At 43.3% G+C, this 22,530-nt stretch overlaps 1 protein-coding gene across 1 annotated transcript in view; it reads left to right on the top strand.

Moving 5' to 3' along the window:
- The window catches only part of MAPKAPK3 (MAPK activated protein kinase 3), a 70,080-nt gene extending 47,799 nt beyond the window's left edge, over positions 1–22,281 (top strand). Inside the window, exons 3-11 of the mRNA XM_083429495.1 lie at positions 2,617–2,756; positions 5,877–5,941; positions 7,365–7,444; positions 7,869–7,995; positions 8,687–8,762; positions 9,061–9,185; positions 11,944–12,029; positions 16,830–16,910; positions 19,881–22,281. Of these exons, the coding sequence (XP_083285621.1) occupies positions 2,617–2,756; positions 5,877–5,941; positions 7,365–7,444; positions 7,869–7,995; positions 8,687–8,762; positions 9,061–9,185; positions 11,944–12,029; positions 16,830–16,910; positions 19,881–20,039 (939 nt within the window). The 3' untranslated portion in view covers positions 20,040–22,281. The remainder of the gene's footprint in view (positions 1–2,616; positions 2,757–5,876; positions 5,942–7,364; positions 7,445–7,868; positions 7,996–8,686; positions 8,763–9,060; positions 9,186–11,943; positions 12,030–16,829; positions 16,911–19,880) is intronic.
- The last annotated feature ends 249 nt before the right edge of the window (positions 22,282–22,530 follow it).

The raw sequence follows: 22,530 nt of genomic DNA, 5'->3' as shown, positions 1-22,530 counted from the left end.
CACACCCTCTATTGCGGTGTGTGCATTTCTTGTGTGGGTGCTATGTACATGTGTGGTTTGTATGCTCTATGTCAGGAGTGGGAAATTTTGTAAGTCTAATAGCTGCATTCCTTTTTAAATTTTGTATTCTTTTTGTTGTTGTCATGTTTGTACTTGTTGCTAACAAATCAATAAAATTAAATACAAAATTTAAAAAAAAGAGTGCCATGGGTGCCTATCAAAAAATGGCTGCCATGGGAAGAATCACATAAAAGATTAGGGAGTACAGTCATTGCTGCTCCCCCCTCCCCCTCACCACCTCATGGCTACCATGGGAAGTCAGGTGCATCCAGCTGGTTCTGATTGTGAAGATTATGCACACAAACACCCACCTACCCATGATAGGATGCTGTCGCCGTCTAATAACAACAAGGAGTGTTACCCAGTACTAGGAAAAACATGTTAGATGGCCACACCACATACTGCATTACTCTCAAATAACAAAACCAGTATGCTTTACAGTAAGTTAAGTAAATACATTACTTCAGTAGATGAATGTGCCTTATTTATGTCAAGAATCAATAAGAGGTATTCATAGCAAAATAAGCTCAAGCCAAGAACTGAATAGGTGACTTGTGTATGTCTTCTTCCTTCCTTTCTTTACCTGGGCATTACCTCTGTGTAGGAAAAGAAGCTGTTATGATCCTCCCTAGGATTCTGCTTCAGCAGTTGTGTCTAAACTTTAGGGGTATAAGAATTCCAGGAGTGGTATTCAACTCAGTTTTATTCAGAGTCCATTAATTTCAATAGGCCTACTCTTGAGTAAACCTCCCAAGTGGAGAATAAACATGAACAGGAGTATTGGATGTAGGAGTCTGTGCCATGAGAACTTTAACTTTCTTTTTTTTTAAAAAAAAATGCAACATCTCTGCAACTACAGAGGGTGTGAGATAATGCATCGTGAAATTTCAGAACACAGAGGGATGGCAGAGTAAGACATCTAGTATTTCAAAGGGGCTGAATTTCATGTGCTTCATATCTTTGCTCCACCCCATGATTAGTTATAAACATTTCCAGATGTTGGTTTAATGTGCATACATGTTGCAGAACCCTGCTTTTCTCGGCACAGAGTTTGGATTTCTCTGGTCAGATCGTGAGGCATGAGAAGCCAAACAGTCACATTAGGGAAAAAAGGCGGTGCTGCTTGGAGTATTTTCCAGTGTGATCTTTGGGGATAGATACTTAGATATAAATCTATTGTGAGGGTTGAAGCAAATCTCTGCCCTAATGGGGAGTGTTAGTGGATGCTTCGAAATAAAGTTGTTTCAGCTTATAGCAGGGACTGAAGCATAAGAACACAGTCAGTGACCCTTGGAATGCATGGGGTTGGTTTAACATTCAGGAAGCATATTCATACAGTCACTGTGTATTTAACAATCCTTGGTTGCTGGAAGGCCCCCAAGTGCTTTTTGCAATAGCCCATTTCTGTGCTGGCTGGAGTGGAGAGAAAGAGAAGCAAACCATCCTTACTTTGTCTGGAGAGCTGAAACATCTAACTCCATTCAAACTAGGTGTTGCTGCTGTCAGGAAGTAGTCCTCTCTCTGTCCCCATTCTTCCTTGCTAGGGCTTACATTTCAGAGTCTGAGTGCGCTACTGAGAAAGGGTTATTTTGTGCCTACCTGAGTGGGGAAGAAGAGATTAAAACCTTTGCTTTTCCTGCCCATTGTTAAAGCTCTGCTCCACATCCCCGCACTAATCTACTTTTGCAGGCAAGCCTGTTGGCCTCTATGCAATAGGCACCTGACTACAGAGAGGTGTCAGCGGAATTCAGGCCTTCCAGGATGAGTTAGGGTGGCTGAGAGTCCCCAAGGTGGTCTCTCTGGTTAACATTTATTGTTGTTCTTAAAATTTCTATGCCTGCCCATCCGAAGATCACAGGGTGGTTTCCAATGTAAAAACAGAAAACAAAAATAATACCGCCATACACAGTTAAAAAGACCATAGATTGTTTAATTAGCCAAAGGCCTAGGCTAATTCCTTTTTAATTGATTGATTAAATTTGCCCAAGGCCTAGGATAATTTTTGCCTGGTGCCTAAAGATCTGCAACCAAGACACCAGGCAAGCCTCCCTAGAGAGAGCATTCTGCAAGCAGGGAGCCACTGCAGAAAAGGCCTGTTCTCGTGTTGCCACCCTCCAGATCTGTCATGGAAGGCACACAAAAACAGGTCTCAGATGATGATTGTAGGGTCCAGGTTGGTTCATATGGGGAGAGGCAGTCCTTGAGGTATTGTGGTCCTGAGCTGTTTAAGACTTTATAGGTCAAAACCCGCACTTTGAATTGGGCCTAGAAACTAATTGATATTTGGGTCAGGATTGATATCATAGAGCTAGTAGCTTTAAGGCTTCTCTAGTCCAACAGGGTAGGCGCTATTTTGTGAAATTGCTTTTTCCCAGGCACAGAGCAACTTCACAGTCAGGTCCCTGTGTTTGTTCTGGGAACAAATATGTGGCTGCCCCTCTAGCAGTTGTCCAGCTCAGTGAGATATTTGCTCAGTTCCATGTCCATCAGAATTCTAAGTATGGTGGTCCAGGAAGACAAATGTGACCATTATTCCTGTTTCTTTCCCCTTTACAGCTCTTGTATGATAGCCCAAAAGCACGACAGGAAGTGGATCATCATTGGCGGGCTTCGGGCTGTCCACACATCGTCCACATCCTGGATGTTTATGAGAACATACATCATGGGAAGAGGTGCATCCTGATCATCATGGAATGGTATGAAGATAGAGCTAAATAGTTAGCTATACAAAATACATTCTGGAGATTTACATCAATACAAATGACAAAATTGACAAAATGTAGCCACAGATAAACATGTGAGCCAATAGGCTTTTTTGGGGTTGTTTTTTTTTTTTAAGCTGAGGAATGCTAGAAAATTAATCAAATAATAGATCTTATTCTAATTGCCTCTGCTAAAATTCTTGCAGTTTTTGCTGTTACCTAGTTAACTTGATCTGCCGGAAGAAAAGACAGGGTAGCAATGGTTGAGCGACCTGGTATGGATAGTAGTAGAGGGGTAATAACCTCACTCCTCAAAACTAGCAGTACATAAGCTACTGATTCAATACTGCCATCTCCACATGGACATAAATGGTTCTCCAGTGGAATGTGGCTTTACAGAGTTTTCTGGAATTATGGGGGATGGGGGGCCCAAAATCTTTTTAAAAAACAACAACACAGAACCTTGGGGAAGGCAAGAATGTGCACTATTCTTCGTTTGTCTTTTCTTTCATTATTCTCTGTGAGTGACTATTGTTCCACACAAAGAATGCTAGTCCAGTCCAAACCATTCACTGCATTGACTTTGATCCGTGACGGCGCATGTTCGCGTGAGAGCAGAGTCCATTCTGGCCCTGAAAAAACAATAGCAGCACCTTGTGGCGATCCACTCCCTTTCAGAAGTTTGCATTGAGCTCAACCTTGCCTAACGTAGTAGGAAGCAGATATAAGAACATCCCTGTAGGATCAGACCAAAGGCCTGTCTAGTTCAGCATCTGGTTTCCTACAGTGGCCAACCAGAAAACCCAACAAGGCAGAATTTGAAGGGCATAGCTCTCCCTGCTCTGTGGTTGATGCTGGTGTCTGATCTGGTTGAACTGCATATTGCCATTCAGTTCATACATTTCCAGGGTGGTTAATCAGGCTTGCAAGAGGAGAGAGGAGAGGAGTTAAGCTTGAAGGAGGCACTAATGCCCTGTTGCCATAGGTCAGAGAGAGGCAACAAATTGTCAGAGAAAATAGAAGGTGAGGTCTTAGCTGTGCTGGAAACAGGATAGCTTAGAATCATAGAATTGTAGAATTGGAAGAGACTCTGAGGATCATCTTGTCCAACCCCTTACAATGCAGGAATATGCAGCTGTCCCATATGGAGATTGAACCTTGGTGTACGGGGATCAAACCAACACCCCAACCACTAGGCCACACTCTGGCTCTTGTTTGTTTGGACCAACTTTCTCCAGACATACTAGGAGGCTAAAAATTCTGCTGTTAACAAAGAGCTCTGTTTTGAAGCACACCAACCAACTTCCTGAATAAATAATGTTGATATTCCCCTTGTGTTGCCAGGATAGGCTTTTCGGGGTTTTATGTTTGTGAAAGCTCCTGTAAAGACATGATGATCCTGTGCAGACATGATCTGAGATGGTGAATAAATGAATGTAGTTGAACTGCTGTTTTGGCAAGCTCTCAAAAACCTGGAGGAGATGCAGAGGGTGGAGCCAGTGCTGGTGTGTTGAAACCACCCCCCCTCCCTCCCTGCAATATATTGTTCAGAGCCAAATTTGTAAGCTGAACACTGAGTAGGTACATAGGAAACTGTCTGACTTGCATCAAAATCAGTGGAGATATAGGCAAGCCTAGCTTCCCATATCTTTGTTCTAAGGGTTCCATTTCACATCTTGGCCCAAAAAATGTTTGCTCAGATCACATTTTTCCTCTTTATCATTATGTGGTTTCTTACGCAGAGTTTTGATAGGGCTGGCTTTGACTCTATCTTTTATTTGTGTGTTATCTTCCCCTCCTTTTGCTGCCTCTGTTGTTTTTCTCATACTTTTCAGAATTTTGATGGCATCAGAACAACAGGGATTACTCTTTGCCTTCCTGCAGTACTGTCTGATGTGCTCATTTCCAGTAGGGTCAACAAAGAGCAGTGATTCAGCTTTCTCTGAAGAGCCTGCCTCTATATTAAAACCGCAGGCTTTAAAGCTTTTTTGTGCTTTTTTTGTTTGTTTTCTTCCTGCTCATTCATATGTAGGTTCCATTCTGCACACGGGCTACCTTAAAGCCCATTAATTTCAATAGGATTTAAGCTGTGATCCTGTGTGCTTTAAAGTAGATTAAATCCTATTGAAGTTAGTGTGATTAAAGTAGCCTGTGTGCAAGATTGCAACCTGGTCAAGAAGCAATGTGGTAGGAAATATATATGCAGTGCTTTTTTTCTGGGGGGATGCATACCCCTAAACATTTTGTGAATCTAAGTTTGGCCTCATTGAGGGGCAGTATTTCAATATGAGTAGGAAAATGAGAGTACCCCTAAACATTTTTTAAAAAATGTATATATGAAATGTATATATGAAATGTATATATGAAATATAATGTAACAAGTGGCTGAACTGAAGTTTACAGAGATATTGCTATGCCTGTATCTGAGGAGTAGGCAAAGGGAAGATTGCTGCCTTTCCTCCCATGTACTTTTGCAGCCTTGCTTTCCAAGTACAGTGGTACCTCGGGTTACATATGCTTCAGGTTACATACGCTTCAGGTTACAGACTCCGCTGTAACTCCGTTACAGACTCCGCTAACCCAGAAATAGTGCTTTAGGTTAAGAACTTTGCTTCAGGATGAGAACAGAAATTGTGCAGCAACGGCGCAGCAGCAGCAGGAGGCCCATTTAGCTAAAGTGGTGCTTCAGGTTAAGAACAGTTTCAGGTTAAGAACGGACCTCCGGAACGAATTAAGTACTTAACCTGAGGTACCACTGTATCTGAATGGTCCTAGAAAGCACCCCAAAGCTCTAAAACTCTGCAAGCAGGACACTTTGAATCCAATCAGCTACAGCTACAGAACAAGCATCATAGTTTCTTTATATCAGAGCTGTTTTAGGCATTTGAGCAACTGTGAGGCAAAATAGTTACTGAGGCCTTCATCTATGCCATAAGGCCATAGTAACAATGTCTTGGCCGCCTTTTAAGGATAATAAAGCTAATATTAGAAATGCACACAGCAGATAGGAAGTGGAAACAGCAGTATTCATATATAAAAAAACCAAGCTACTGAGATGGGACCCCCTTTGTGCTTGCATTATGAATCCTCTGTGTGTTTGCACTTTGTTCACAGCATGGAGGGAGGGGAGCTGTTCAGCAGGATCCAGGAACGAGGCGACCAAGCTTTCACAGAAAAAGGTACAGCATTAAATTGTTTTTTCTCTATGTGTGTGTGTGTATAAAGAGCTTGTAGATCAGGTGGGGGGCTAGTGGCTTTTTGTCAGAAAGAAAACCCAAATCAGTCTGGATCATATAATTTGGAGAGGAGGTGTCCAACTCTCTCCTCTGTCAAGCTGCAATGGCTATGATAGTGTGGAGCCAGGCCATCCACATGAAAGGGAGGTCCTACTGTGCTTCTGAGAGCCAGTGTGGTGTAGTGGTTAAGAGCGGTAGTCTTGTAATCTGGGGAACCGGGTTCCCGTCTCCGCTCCTCCACATGCAGCTGCTGGGTGACCTTGGGCCAGTCACACTTCTTTCAAGTCTCTCAGCCCCACTCACCTCACAGAGTGTTTGTTGTGGGGGAGAAAGGGAAAGGAGATTTTTAGCTGCTTTGAGACTCCTGAAGGGGAGTGAAAGGCGGGATATCAAATCCAAACTCTTCTTCTTCTTCTCTTCTTCTTCTTTGCCCAGGAACTCTCAGTAGCTTCTTCTTCCCCAGGCACTTTGAGGAAACAGGTGAAGGGGCTTAAAACTTCACCAAAGATTTTTTTTACAATTTTTTAAAAGTATCATTCGAAATAGAACAGGTAACGGGGGGGGGGGATGTTGTCAATCAACCATAACAATGAGAATATTCCACTGATCCTGACTTAAACACATAATTTAATATAGACAGTCCATGGGTAGAATTCAGCATCACACTGTTGAACGTTCTGTCTTCATATGCATGTCAGCCAGCCATATAGAACAATGATTCCCCACCCCCTCTCCTCTGCACTGTTGGGGGCCTGCCAGTCTGATCTCCCAGAGCCAATTCTGAGAGAGGAAGCCCCATTGCACAAGCAGAAGTCCTCGTGCATGGCTTCTGCCAACTGGCTTTAGGTGACTCATGCCCCATATGTCAAAACAGGTATCCAAAGCAGACTGATGATTATAAACTATACGTTCAAACATAGAAAGTGCAATGAGATCTTTAGATCACTGAGTAGTAGATGGTAAGTGTTTATCCTTTCTGCTTTGCATTTTACGTCTCTCTGCTCAAGTCTGAGGGCTCAAAGGGCATTCAGAATCTTACTATCAGTTTAGGTGTGAATTGGTTAGTCATACCATAGGAACAAGTAGTGTATACTGTACGTATGCACCATACATGACTTTCTGGTCATTTTTATAATGCCTTCTAGGAAGGGTGCTGCAGAGCAGGAGAGTTTAAGATGTGTGGAGGCATAGTCATTTGCAAAACCCAAAACACAGCTGTTGGGGCTAATTTTAGTTTTCCCCCTGTCTTGACACTAGCCCTGCAAACAAACAAGCTAGTTGCTAGTCAGAAGCATTGCCTAGCTGCATATCTCTGAAGTATGGAGGGAATGTTAATGTGACCTTTCTCATGAATTTTTATTTCTAGAGGCCTCTGAAATAATGAGAGACATTGGAACAGCCATTCAGTATCTACATGGGATGAACATCGCCCACAGAGATGTCAAGGTGAGGCTTGAAAAGTGCCTTGGCAGAGAAGAGAAATGCCTAAACCATAACAAGAAAATGGACAGTGGTGACTTGACACAGGCCATGTTACTACACTGAGAGGAACTAGTGTGTCCCAGTTTTTAATTGTGCGAAGAAGAACCATCTTGGTCAGGATCCCAAGTATCTTCTAAGTATACAGTTGTCCAGAAGCTCAGTGCGTTTTTAAAAGACTTATTGAAGAAGGCCTGATGTTTATTTAAAATCTGCATCACCACATTGCAATCTACTGATAATAAAATACAAACTTGATGCTGGGCACCACACCACCTATCAGCCTAGAGGAACAGAACAAAGCCTACAGCTGAATAGAACTTCCCCCCAGAAACCTCTCCTGCTCTCCTGCTCAGCCTCATTTTATGTTTCTCTCTTGACACCATCACAGCCAGAAAACCTGCTTTATACATCTAAAGCGAAGGATGCAGTACTGAAGCTTACAGACTTTGGATTTGCCAAAGAGACGACGGTGCAGAATGCGCTGCAGACCCCCTGTTATACTCCCTATTACGTAGGTGAGTCTGCATGTTCCCCCCCCCCCCCACTTTTCTCTTTAGTTGTTAAGTCCACAGGGAGAACATGATTGTGCTTTAGAAAAAAACCCTCCCCACCTCCCATTTTCAGATCTCTGCAACAGTCAGGCTCCAGGCCGTCAGGTACCAGAACCAGGGTTAGGATCTTGCTTGCCAGTTCAAGTGGGTCAGATCTGGTACATGGTTCAAAACAGGTAGGATAGCGGGCTGGAGTTTAGGCAGCCAGTGTCCTTACCCAAGAAACAAGTTGATCAGGCTGAGGAACATGTTCTGAGGCTAGGGCTTTGCAGGGCCTAGTGAGCAGAAATTGACCCAGGTGTCTGATGACTCAGATGGGCTGATACTGCATCTTAGATGGCACCATCAAAGCACAGTGCTCAGTCTTCCCAGCATGGGATGAGAGCATTGATGGCTCAGGAAGTCAGGGGCCAAAGCCTGAGCACAGGGAACACCAGTTCAGAACACACACACTTGCGCAAGATGTAAAATACCATGAAATATTTGTCAAGCTTCACCAGCACCCATGGGGTTCAGGTACAAATACTTAAAAGTATTATTTCAACCAGTAACAGCTTTTTTAATTAAAAAAAAATGCAAATATTTGTAGTTTGTGATCAAAATAAGAGAAACTGACATTCACAGTTCTTTTGGTTCTCTTCCCCATCCCAATCAGCCCCAGAAGTCCTTGGTCCTGAGAAGTATGACAAATCCTGCGATATGTGGTCTCTTGGTGTCATCATGTACATACTGTAAGTGTGAAGTGGGGGAGAAATAGATTAACGAAGTTGAGCCCTTAACATGTCATGTATGAATAAACACTTCCCTTCTATCCCAAACTACATCCATCCCCAATCAATGGTGTTTTAAAATGATGTTTCCTTTTATGCCACACTCAGATAATTAGTCACTGGGCTATTACTCATTCCATCAGAAGAAACGACAGACATCTGGGACTGTGCATTGGGCTACTGAAGGTCAGGGAGGAGACAAAGATGTGGTCATTTCCCAGACAGTACAATTTCTTCTCTACATCCCACTCTTTTGTAGCTTGTGTGGATTCCCTCCTTTCTACTCCAACACTGGCCAGGCCATTTCTCCTGGAATGAAGAGAAGAATTCGGATGGGGCAGTATGGATTTCCAAATCCTGAATGGTCAGAGGTATCTGATGAAGGTAAATGGATTCCCCTGTGTACTTTCTGGTACTTGTGCATCAATGGGGTGTGTGTTTAATGTTTTAAATATTCTGTGGTGAGACTGGCCCAGCATATATGCTACTTGGAGATCTCTAAAATAAAAGGAATGTAGCTCAGTGGTAGAGTGTCCACCTTGCATGCATGCAGAAGGTCCCAGATTCAATACCTGGCAACTCCACATAGGGCTGGGAGAGACCCCAGTCTGAAATTTTGTGGAGCTGCTGCTGCCAGTGGATCATACTATAGACCAGTGGTTCCCAAACTTTATTTTTACCCCTGAACCACTTGATGATTGCTGAGGATCTTGGTGGACCACTTCTCCCTGTTGTCTAGCAATTGTAATTTGTGTGCAGGATGCTAATGTTGCTATGATGCTTATGAACCACTAAGGGTCTATGGGCCACGCTTTGGGAAATTCTGTTGTAGATAGTACTGAACTAGATGTGCCAATGAACTAACATGGTAGATGGTAACTTCCTAAAAGGTTTTGTTAAACCTCCCAGAGTTTAAGAAAAGTAAACATCTGCCTCTTACACACAATGTAAAGAAGTTTCAGAAACGCAAAATACCATTAAATTAACTCTGCTTCTCAAATACTGTTCCTTCAAACCCACCACTTACATTAGAGTGGAGCTGAAAAAAGTGCTGCACCAGAAAAAAAAGTGGGCAGGAATCTGATCCCATTAACAACAACAGGGTACCATCATGACTTCTGTGGTATTTTCCTTGTCTATTGAACTGGCTGTGCTAGTGCCTTGTTGACATGTGCTACAACTTGAGTAACACCTACTGCTTGCAGGCATGATGCTCCCTAAGCAGATTTTGTAGCAGAGGGATGAGGCAGCATGTGTATGGCATCGTGAGTAGCCTACTGATGCACCACAGTAGAGTCATTTTGCCACCTCCGGGCCGGCTTTGTTGGTACAATCATAGGCATCTGATAGTTGCAGCTGATGTACATAACGGGTGAGCCATCCTTAGTTCACAGAGAAGCTGCAGCAATTACCTTGATGCAGGTCACACTGTACTGTCACAACTATGTTTAGCAGTAATAGAAAGCCCTGTCATCCATCTAACACAAGAAATACTGCACACCCCCAAATCCTGTTTCCTGTTAGAAACGCCAGCTCCTTTCTGAGCTGTCCTAGGGATAGCTGCAGGGAAATGTTGTGTGCTGCTTGGCCAGCAGACGGAGGTTTACAGGACTCCTGTGTAATCTTGGATATGAGCACCTCATTAAGAGAGTGAGTTGAGGGAGAGGGGAAATGTGTGGGAAATGCCTCCCCCTCCTGCCATCCTGAGACACCCGTGATCGATCAGAACCCCAAACCTAAGTTGTTGGTCACTACAGTCATTGTTAGGAATGTATCTCACTTTACCAGTGTTCCCAAGTCAGAATTGAAGGGCTGGTTCATGTACACATTAGTCGGGGTGCAGATGTGAGGTATCCAAAGTCAGACCCACATGCTCCAAGGATTTATTTCAAAAGCATGGATCAGTACTCCACACGTTATTTGTTTAGCAGAAATTTAGAAGCATAAGCCGTTCCTGCATTTAAAATTCTGCTGATCTGTTACGTCAAAATCAGATTTCACTGCACTCCAGGCTCGGAAAATGTCAAGAATTCTAACCTTTTTCTGGACACAACATAAGACCATGGCCCCATGTGAAAAGTGAATCTGTGGGCACACACACATGCGCTTCCAGCTGAACCTGTGAATGGAGCCTATGTGTTTACAACAGTTGTGCAGGCAGGCTGTGTTCACAGGTTTGGATGAAAGTGTAGGGGGCGGGGCCTGCTTCTTCTTCACATTTATTTCCACAAGGATGAACATGTGACCAATGCCTACATATAATGGGACTAAACGAGCTGTAGAAACTTTGTATAAGATGGTACAGATGTTTTGCCTGCAGTCCTAACCAAGTTCTTTTTAACTTGGTGGAACTTCTGTATAAATCTGATTAGGATGGGGCAATCAAATGTGGATCTAAGCACCTGCAGCAAAGAGTATTTTTTACAGCTCAGCTTATGAAACTGTTTAACTCTGTAATCTTGTTCTTTCTCCTGCTTCACACCTTTCATCGCTTTTGCTCTCTCTTTGCAGCTATATATTTATTGCAATTATTTCTATCCCATGTTTCAGGATGCAAATCCTTCCAAGTAACATCAATGCAATTTAAAAACACACTGTAAGGAATTACAACATTTAGCACGTCATAAGGATCCTTCTCACTGGCAGCTGGTGACAGATGGCTTTGTGCAGAGAAGAGCCAGTCCAGGCTCCTCTCAGCACAGGATCAGGCAATCACACTCTCTGTGAATCCTTCCCACGGGGTAACTGGTAGTTGGCCTTATGGTGGGCAGCTGGAGCAGGCAGGGGTAACTTCTTCACTTGGCCTATCATTAAATAAATAGTATATACGTGGTAGAGCATGCACTTTGCATACAGAAGGTCCCAGGTTTGATCCTTGATGATTCCAGGTAGGGCTGGGAATGCCCTCTGTCCCAAACCCCGGAGAGCTGCTGCCAATCATTGTAGACAATACAGAGCTGGACGGGAGAATCCAAATGAATGGACTTGGTATAAGGCACGTTTCCCATGTTTTATACAGTCATTTAAGTGTCAGACTTTCTTCTGACTTGATAGCAGAGGAAAAGTGACAAGAGTTCAAGGGTTCTTAATAGTTTGAATTTTGTAGGATCTTGTCATTGATGTTTGTCTTTTTGCTTTTCAGTTAAGCAGCTAATTCGTCTGCTGCTGAAGACAGACCCAACAGAGAGGATGACAATTTCTCAGTTTATGAATCACCCCTGGATTAATGTAAGTCCTGCACAAGCACTCGTGTGTGTGTGTGTGTGTGTGTGTGTGTGTTGGTGTTGGTGTTTTAATTTGGACAGGAGGCTGCCTGCTGTGGTAAGAGGGAGTATAACTCATTTAACCAGGAGTCTGCCCTGTATAAAAGGGATATAATTTCCACTCTGCAGTGTGAGAGAACTCTTGGGGGTGGGGTAAAATTTCCCTGTCAGTGGCAGTCAAGGACACTACACCCCCATCCCAACTGCTCCCGGCTAGCATTTTCTGTTCAGTGCGCCATGCACACGCCCTCCTTCCCTCACTTATAAAAAAAGCCATGTTACCTCATCAGTGTAGGATTTATGGAGGACTATTATTAGACATTCAAGGCACCGTCGTGCTGAACTGCTCTCTATTGATATGAATAGAGAGCCTCCTGCTTTAAGGGCGTTTTGGTCTTTGGCACAGATCTGGAAACGTTGGGGTTATTGAGTGGGGCGATAGTGGAGGTTTATGTGCAGCACTCTAAGAAAACAACACCAGAAGCTGATTTTAATGGGTGATGCTAACTAAAAGGCCATGGCAGGCTCTCATGTCATAGAATTCTTTGCCTCCAGCAAGAAACAAGCCGCTGCCAAGGCTACAAATCTGAGCAGTTTCAGGGCAGCTTTTCTGTCTATTGCTATGCAGGACTCACTGGAGTTTTGTGCATTTATTGTTTCTTTATTAGATTTCTATTCCCTTCTGCCATTAAGGTTATATCCCCTTATATATGTGTCTATATAAAAATAAAAAACAAATAAAAAGGAAGGGAAAAAACACAAAGAAATTAAATGTCCCTAAATAATCCATGTATTGCCCCTAAGAGCAGCTGGCATGCAGTTGTCGGGGGTGTCTAACATTTTTAGACCAGTGGGGAGATCTGGATTTTTGAGTAAGTGATGTGGGCACCACCCGCTCTGATCCTTCTCATTCCCTGGATCAGCCATCTCCACCACAGAGGGGCAGAAAGAGAGGAAGCACACATGCATGCACACACACTTCACTTTTCTCAGGGTTCTGGGGAAAAGATTATTAATCTGTGCAGCGAAAACAAGAGGAAGTGGGGAAGAGTATCACTCTCCCTCCTTCAAATTTGATGTGCTTTTCAGGGGACAAAAAGTAGCCACTCTCGTGACCAAGGCTCAGTGACTGGGTGTGCCGAAAGAGTTTTGAGGGTGCCAGGGGAAGACCTCAAGGGCACCACTTCACCCGTAGTGCCACACTGGCAACTGCTACTCTAAGCGATAGCATGCAACCTCCTAACAGCTGTTGGTCATTTGGCCTCTTAGTGGACCAGGCAAACCTCCACACTGAAGTAATTCCTCTAATGACCCTGCCCCCAGCCCCAAATTCAAGGCAAGCACGGTGCTGCTCTTCTGCGGACTGCTTTTACTTCATGCAGAACTATACTAAAGTCAGAAAAGTTAATTAACCTACACTGTATTTGCCTTCATTCATAGATCCCAAAATTTATTAAATGCAAAGGATTTTGGCCTTACTAAAAGTCATTTGTAACTGGTCTGGAAAATGAAGCAGTAATAAATGTAAATAGCTTGATTGGGTCACACAGATTGGATGCTATAGTTGATGCAAATCTAAAGTGAAAAGGTGGTGTTTAAAGTAAATGAGAAACAACTCTACCATGTGCTGACATCTAAACAAAAATGTGGTTGAAAAGAGAAATGCCTTGAAAGCTCCTGGGATTGTGCGCTACATAGAGACAGTGGTTAAATAGACATCTAGATGCCATCTCTATGAGAACAAGTAAAGTCCCAGTTGATGCATCATCTCAGCCTCAGAGACAATGTGTCAAGGTAAATAGTTAAGCAGGTGGACAAGTTAAGTGTACATGCAAAAATGTTCTTCTAAACTAATTGGTTGAAGTAGAAGTTGGAGGAAATTAGCCAGGAGTATATAAGTAAGTGAAGTTGTGAATGAGCACAATAAGAAGTTGAAATCCTGGTCATCCAAGGTAGCTTCACCTGAAATGCTATTCATCCCATGTTCAGGGCCACCTAAATAGGCAGAGCTGAAGGGTTTCCATGCATAGATGAAATGGTGCTATCAGGAAGAGGACGTAGATTTGTTAGGGAGCATTCTGGGGAACAAAGCCAGATCCATATAAAGGGATGGGCTCCGCTTAAACCAAAATATTATCCATCTGTTGGTCTTCAGTCAATTCAGATTTATTGCTTATAAGCCATCACAATATAGAACACAGGTGGGGCTGTTAAATATAATACAACAATATTGAAGTGTATTATTCACCACCTTCCATGCATGATAATCATGTGTTATGGATGCAAAACACTAGGCTAGCAAGTGAGGTTAACAGATTCTGGTAAGCTGTTGGGGGAAGTCAGGTTCTCCCTACACACAACCTAATAAAATAAAAAATTCAGCCCTAAATATTGTTCAGCTCAGAGACCTGGTGCTTCCAAATCTCAGATGAGCTAGATTGCCTCCTGAACTTAATATCAAAGAAGTGGCAGAGCATGCCCTTTTGTTAAAGTTTACATAGAATGGAACTGCAAAAGCATAAAGGGAACACTCAGCAGCACAGAGCCTGGCAGGGACTCTTAACATCCCACCAATGCAGTTTTAGTCTCTCTCCTTTCCCTTTTCCCTTGGCAGATAACAAATGCAACAGTAGTTAAGCAGGCACTGCTGTTAGGAGCCATCTTGCAATGGAAAGAACGAATGGAGTTGCAGGGGTGATGAATGTACATGCATACGCTCCATCTGTCATTATTTTCTCAAAGCACTTTATAAACACTAATTTATCTTTGCAGTCCTCCCTGAAACATTTGTTTCTTTTTCTATATTTAAATAACCTAGGAAGAAAGTAGAATACTGATTTGACCAGCATTCCATACAGTTGGCAAGGCTCAGGATAAAACACAAAAGGGATTGTCTCATGTTTCTTGCTGATAATTCCCAACCACATTCATTTAGACACATTTGTGTTACCTAACTAATTACCTTTATATATTGCCAGTTCTCTTTGTTGGTACATCTCCGGTATAGGGGCCACTGGGTGTAACATTTCCCTCCGGGCCTATGCTTGTGGAAGGATTCTCATGAGGTATCTCCATGAAGAAACATGGAGTCAAAATGGGCCATCTTTGTGGATTTCCCAGAAGGATCCATAAGCAGGATGCCAAGGGTACCACTTACTGCAGAAGTATGTCCAGTGGTTTGCTGTCAAAGCTAGTCCTTCCCTCAAGGGAACCTGGGAACTGCAAAGGAGCTAGGGATTGCAGAACATACTGTCCTGAGGAGCCACATTAAGCTGCAGTTCCCAGTGTTCTGGCTGCAGAGTAGGATCCAGATTTGAAAGCACTTAGTGGCAGTGATACTAATAAACAAAGAGGCAGTACAGATAACTCACAATATAGGTTCCTGGCCATCGCGTGTATAAGCAAAATCACGTAAAGCCAGAACCCCCCCTAGAAAAGCAGGAAAACAGCATTTTTTAAAAATAGCTGCACTTACCAGTGCGGGGCAAATGCAGCCCTCAGTCTTCCTCTTAGTTTTCCTCCTTCTCTCCTTCACTGGATACTTGCTGCAAATGGTATGAGGACCAGGGTGGGAGGTGGGGATTGACAGGTAGCCAGAAGACGTTTTTGGCTGTGGTTAAGATCCAGAGGAGGGTTGCCTGTGCACATCCGCTGATGGTGATGGTTTCTTTGTCAGAAACATTGTGATTGGCAGCTGCAGCTGTTTCTTGAGCTCATCAAACATTTCCTTGTAAAGTCTCAGAGTGTCTGTAATCCCACGGATGATCTTGAGGCTGTGTTCCATGGTGGGGTCAAACTCTCCAATCAGATCATTTGTGTGCTTTTAAGAGTTTTCCTGTTCTCCCACCCCCTTTCCCCCTCCCCTGCTATTTTATTATTTCCCCCCAATGCAATTTTTGCATCATTCTTTAAAAAAATATTATTCAGCAATGTGCTTAAAGTTGTGAGCGTGTATGTTAAATAAGTGTGAGCTGCAAGTTACGTGTAGGAAAAAGAAAATCTCCTTTGTGCCTGAAGTGTGGCAACCTGCACTCCTTTTCACTATTAGACTTTTTCTATTTCATTTTGACCTAAATACCTAAATCTGCCATTCTTTTATACTGGACCTTTTCCTATGGTGCATGGCTTGGCTGGGTTATGCCGTCTGGAGCAGCTCTCCTCTGTAAGGACCTTCCTGCTGCACAATTGCTTCCATTCAATTAGCCCTTAAGTGTCAAGAATGATGGGAGTTGTAGTCCAGCAATATTGGCTATCACTGGCAGAAGCTGATATGAAAGCAAGAGGGCCTGGAAGGCATGACCTCCATGCTTATGTGCTGAAGCACAGGGTTGATCATTTTCACATTATGTAGAAATATATTTATTAGAGCCCTATTAGTGAGATGGAGAGGAGTGCAATTTGAGAAGCACAGGAACAGAGGGAGCATATCACCCTTTACCCTCCTGCTATTTTCCTGCTCCGGATTTACTCTTCCCTGGCAGCTTTTCACTCTGGGGTTTCAAATGTGTGTTTGCCCCTCAGTCTTATTCCATAGCTGCAATCCTATGGAAATGACACATATTCCAGTCATACTGAAAACGCAACTGTGCTTAGCAATGCAGCTAAGTACGTTTTTGTCTCTCCCTCCTGTTGCTTAGGAGACATATTTATACAATTTTCTCAAGACTTGTAATTACTTCATCAGCAAGGACGATGAGTAGTTATGTGTGAGTGTGTTATTGTCAGAATTACTGTTTCTGAATAGCTGCTTCTTTGGTTTCCTTAGCAATCCATGGTGGTGCCACCTACCCCTCTTCATACTGCCCGGGTTCTGCAAGAGGATAAAGATCACTGGGATGAAGTGAAGGTAATGATCACATATATTAGTAGGCTGGGCATTCGCAAATCCAGTCAGAGATAATTTGCTTGCTTTTCTTTCTGAACATCTTTTACCAGCTCATTACCAGCATTTTCATAACGATTGCCCAACTATACAGAAATAACTGATTAAGATGTTGTCTATATTCAATCAAGGGCAGACTCCAGCACACATGTCAGTAACCCATAAGCTGCAGGTTGCATGCTACCCATCCCCCCCATGGGTGCCCAGTCTACCTTCTCGATACTGAATTTTGCACAGTGATGGGTAGGAAGGTGCATAGAAAGAGTAATTCTCTGTGCAACTTCCATGCAAACCACACTCCTTCCAACATGCCAATAGCTGTTTGCTGGTCTTGGGGAGCACAGTGGTCTTTAACTTACCAAACAACTATTTGGCAGGCAAGCAGGAGCGTTATCTCTCCCTGGTGGAGTAGACAGAAGTCTGTCCTTTCCTGATCCATAGGGAGAGCCATTGAGTGTGTGCGTATGCATACCCAGGCCATGCCACTTTTTGCCCTGACCATGCTTATTGGTATTCAGCCTCTGAGTGACTACCCACTTTTGCATGTGACCCTCAGAGGCAAAACACTTTCTAGCCCTACATATAGCAAAACAGTATATTCTAAAACAGTGTTTTCCAACCTTTTTCCGACCATTACCCCCCTTTTTGAAATTGCTTCCTTCCTGTGGCCCCCCATGGGTGTAGCCAGGGGGTGGGGAGGCCAGGGGAGCAGCTGCTCCCCATAAGTAAAAATCAATACAAATTTGAGATTCTGCCCCTAGTAACAAAAACCTGCCCCCCTGTTTTGCCAATTAACTTTGCAGGTTCTTTAAAGGACCTTTGATAGTCAATATATGAGGGGAAATATATTTTTATGTCAACAGAATAGGACAAACTCCTGAAACAATAGCAAAAAAAAACCCTCAAACAGTAAACTTCCTTAAACCTTCTACACAGTAATAAACCTCCTTAAACCTTCTTATACAGCAATACAAAACCCTCTACCACCAAGAAATAACCCCAAAGGAACAATTTCAAAGCAACAATTCCCCCCACCAGACCTTCACCCACATACACCACCAGATCAAACTGTGGGAAGCCTCATCAGTGTTTAGTCCATCCTCATCCATCCCCATCCCCATCCCCATCCCCATCCCCATCCTCCTCCTCCTCCTCCTCCTCCTCCTCCTCCTCCTCCTCCTCCTCCTCCTCCTCCTCTTGACCACATTGCCCTGCACTATTTGTACCTGCCTCAACCAGGTGGGGCTAGATATCTCCGCCACCCGTAGCAATGAGGGCTCCTAATCAGGGCAATCAAGCCACAGTTGGGCCACCCTCAAGGGCAGGAGTGGTTCTGCAAGGGCTCACAGGAAGGTTTGGCTGTGTAAGGCCAAACTTACTCCTCTATCTTTCTTGTGCATTTTCCACTATACCCCCAACAAAAATTCTGGCTATGCCCATGCCCCCCCCCCCTCCAGTCAGTAGAACGGTAGCTATTTAAATGTTTTGTTTGCAAATAGAACATGTTTTATTCATAATTTTTTAATAATTTATCCAAAATACAATTACGCAAAATGATAGGAGCATAATGAAATATTGTTAAAGCAGGAAAACATAGAATCATGGAGCTGGAAGGGACCCTGAGGGTTATCTTTCTACTGCAATCCCATGCAACGTAGGAAACTCAGCTAAAGCATCCATGACAGATGGCCATCCAACCTCTGCTTAGAAACCTCCAAGGAAGGAGAGTCCAGAACCTCCTGAGGGAGATCCATCTTCCATGTATTATAAAAAGTAAACGACACTTATTTGACCCAAGTTATTTGACAGAGAGTGGGAAACCTTCAGATATAGTCCCAAAGGCGCACAGGGAGAATTTTAAAAAGCAAGTGGTCCTCACTGACCCCGTGCAAAAAGATCATCATCAGGAGGAGCCCTGGCTGCCTGGATAAAGCACTATAGTCCCACACATGCTTACCTGGGAGTAAGGCCCACTGAACTCAGTGTGCCTTTCTTCTGAGTAGACACTTAGTTATTTACTAGATGCAAGTCATCAGCACCAAACGCCCCTACTCGGCTAGGCACTGGGGTGGATTTCACCCCACGCCTTGCAGAACTGGGCCAACACTGCCAACTGGCCCTGTGCCCCTCGGCAACATCCAAAGGCCCTGATCCACTAGGTGCTGGGGTGGATTGCAGCCTGCACCTTGCAGAGTCAGGCCCAGGCTGCCACCGGGCCCAGCATTGGCGGTAGCAACAAAGCAGCTCCTGCTCATCCAGCCCTATCCATTGCCATCCCACCACCACGCTTACCTGACCTGAGGGGTTCTGGATTGCGGGCTCTACTGGTCAAAACAGGAGCCTCAGCGATTGCCCCCTCCTGCCAGAAACAAACTAAGACTGCTCCAAGAAAATGCACGTGGCAAAAAGGAGTACTGGCCACCCCCTTACCTGCTTGCGATTGGCCAGTCAGGATTTTTAAAAATGATTTTTTCCCTTCACTTCTCACTTCCTTCTATGGCCCCTTAGCCTCATGCTGTGCCCCCCCCCCCCATTTATGCATTTTTCACCTGTGACCCCCTTGTAATATCCTTCCCCCCCCCCGGGGCCATATGGCCCCCAGTTGGGAAACACTGTTCTAAAGTATTAAAATATTGTTAGCGTTAAAATACAGTGCTTTCAGTAAGGATTCCTGTAGCGTTGTGTTACTTATTTCACCTTGGTCCTTCTAATCTCTTTGTCAGAAATGTTCAGTATAATTCTGCATATGTGTTCCTTGTCATTTAGCTACTTGGGTAGAATATGAGCTCTCTTATGGGAAAGGGCACAACTCTTAGTCTTGGCTGGGGGAGGTCAATGGAGATCTGTGGCCAGAGGGTTCTGTTTTCACCTGAACATGGTAGGAAAGTGGCCTCCACTTCTTAAGACCTAACTATTGCCTCATGTGGGTTTTAGGAGGAGATGACTAGTGCTTTAGCGACCATGAGGGTGGACTACGACCAGGTAAAGATTAAAGATCTGAAAACATCCAACAACCGTCTCCTCAACAAAAGGCGCAAGAAACAAAAGCAAGGAGGCACCTCTTCAGCATCTCCAGGATGTAACAACCAATGAAGAGAAGAGCGGAAGATAAATATCAAAAAGAACTATTAATTCAAATGGGTTCAGCTCAGCTTTTACACCAAGAACAAAGGGTGTACATCACTGAAGCTTTAAGTGAGTTGACCTACAGAGAAGCTGCACTGTGGCATCCAAAATGCAATGTTCTGGAACTTTTTATGTGAGCACTGTGGGTTTTTCTAAGGGATTTTTTGTTTGTTTTGTTTTTAGCATTGTTTTGTTTTTTTCCTAGAGTTCCAGAAAACCCTAGAATTCCAGTGGAAGCTTAAGATGTGTAGTCTACCGACTAGAGGCAGTGCAGGTTCCATACTTATTCACAATGGGCACAATCCAGCCAAGATTAAGGATGTTTAAGTCCCCTTGATTTCAGCCAAAAATATATTTAAGCCTGTGCTCAGTTTTCTCCAGTTGGATTCAGTAGGACATAAACCTGCTTAAATTTGGCTGGATTTATGTCTAGCATTTCTAAGAGAAACGAATTTGCGCCATGTCCTGTGGCATAAGCCTTGTGGACAGAAAGTTCAAGAGTCTGGTAAGGAAGCACACAGAAAGGAATTCGGCATGTAAGCTTTCCATGTGTGTATTCCTGCTTGGCCTTGATGCTTTTGCTGTATTTTATTTTACTTCTAGGGTTCATGCTGTCAACTCGCACAATGCCCAACTGAGCAAGAAGCATTGCTCTTGACTTTAAGAGAAAAACGTTTACATCTTAATAATTTGTTTCCACTTTCACTGAAACGTGGGGGTTTCATAGGTGTTGGTAAACATCCATTTCTGTTTTGCTAGAGCCATGTACACTGGGAAGCTGCAACTGACCATGGGTTCCTTCAGGGACTGTACATCTGTATGACTCAGCTGTTCCCTTTTCTTATTTTGTGTGTATGCTACAATTGTTCTGGGTACATAATTCTCTCAATCAGTGTTTAATAAGACTGATATTTAAAAAAAATTAAGGATCAAATATTAGACTGCAGCAGTCATTATTGAAACTTCTGCAGTGTTGAAATCCAGGGTGAGCACACTTGCATGAATAATATACAAGATTTCAGTTCAAAGAGGATCCTATGTAGTCCAGAACGAAGCCTTCCAGTTCCATTGTTACAGGTGGGGCTTGTACTTAATGTAGAGTGCTGGTTTCTAACTTCTACCATTCTACGCACTGAATTAATAGCAATCACATGTTAGACCTTGCGAGCATCCTATAAGCAGTGTAAAAGTTAACAAAGTTGGTGAGAATGCTTCAAAATTCAAATAACTACTCATAATCACTGCATCAAGATGCATATTATCACAAATTTTCAACATATATATGAGGTTTACTTGACTGATGAATTTATGATCAACCACTTTCTTTTTCAGTATGTTTTGGGTTAGAGTGGACATGGTGAAATGTAAAAAAAAAAAGACACTCAAGTTATTTGAATAAACACTTATTACAAGATGGTAGCAAAATCCATCTGGAACAGCAGTTGTGCCAAACACTCCTCAGTGTCTCAAACCAAGGAAGATTCTTCATCTTCTCATACAATATCTCATGATAGACTGGTCATATGACATGCTGGTCACGTGCCATCTATCCTTATTCAACCATTCCATCATTCATCAGCTATTTCCAAAAACAGGGTGCAGATGCCTACAAATGCAAGCCCATCTATCTCCACTTCCAGCCCTTTGCTTGAGCTCTCAGGTGTGCAATGTGGTTTGGAGAGGGTAAGAAATATCAAGGATTCCCACATGTTGCTGTTAACTTTTCCAAACCTTCTCACAGGGGAGGGAGATCCCCGATCTGCCTCAAGGCCTCTGCTTCTGTCAATGGGCTCAAGGAAGAGGTAGGCTTCTAATGCAATTTGGGAAAGGTAAAAACAGTGGCAGGTGACTCCTACTGTTCCTTTTTCAAACTGCAGCACAAATGAGATAAAACCCATCATCTCCCCTAAGCCTCTCCACATGCTAGAAGACTTCAGCGGAGGGGATTTGTGGCTACTGAGGCAAGCCAAGCCAATATTTGTAGATCTCCGCGTAATAATTTCATTCCAGAATTACAAGGATTACTGGCTTTGTGACTTGGCAGTGCACAACCTCTCTATTCCTCACTCAGTGCCTCTCTTTGATGTACAGGTAGACATTAAACTGTTATTAAGACACACTGGATAAACCTATGAACTCTTGACTCTTTGTGAAATATTAACATTTTGCATATGTTAATAAATGATGCTTTACCATTTTTTTAAGTGGACCCTGCTTCCTCACTGTGATTAATCTATATTTTTATTGGGGCCCTGCACCAGCTTCAGCTATAGGAAGTAAACGTTCACCTCTGCCACACCATAAAAGAAGCTGCATTTAAGAAGAGAACAGAAATGTAATTTGAATTCTGAAGGAATTGTTTCCGCCCAGTAGGACTTCTATATAGATAAGAATGCTATTTCCATCTACTAATTAACTAAACTTTAGAAGCAGCATGTTAGTAGTAGTAACTGAACAA

This window comes from Podarcis tiliguerta (genome assembly GCF_965153285.1).
Source record: "Podarcis tiliguerta genome assembly, chromosome: 2".
NCBI lineage: Eukaryota > Metazoa > Chordata > Lepidosauria > Squamata > Lacertidae > Podarcis > Podarcis tiliguerta.
This window is presented reverse-complemented; position numbering and strand designations above follow the sequence as displayed.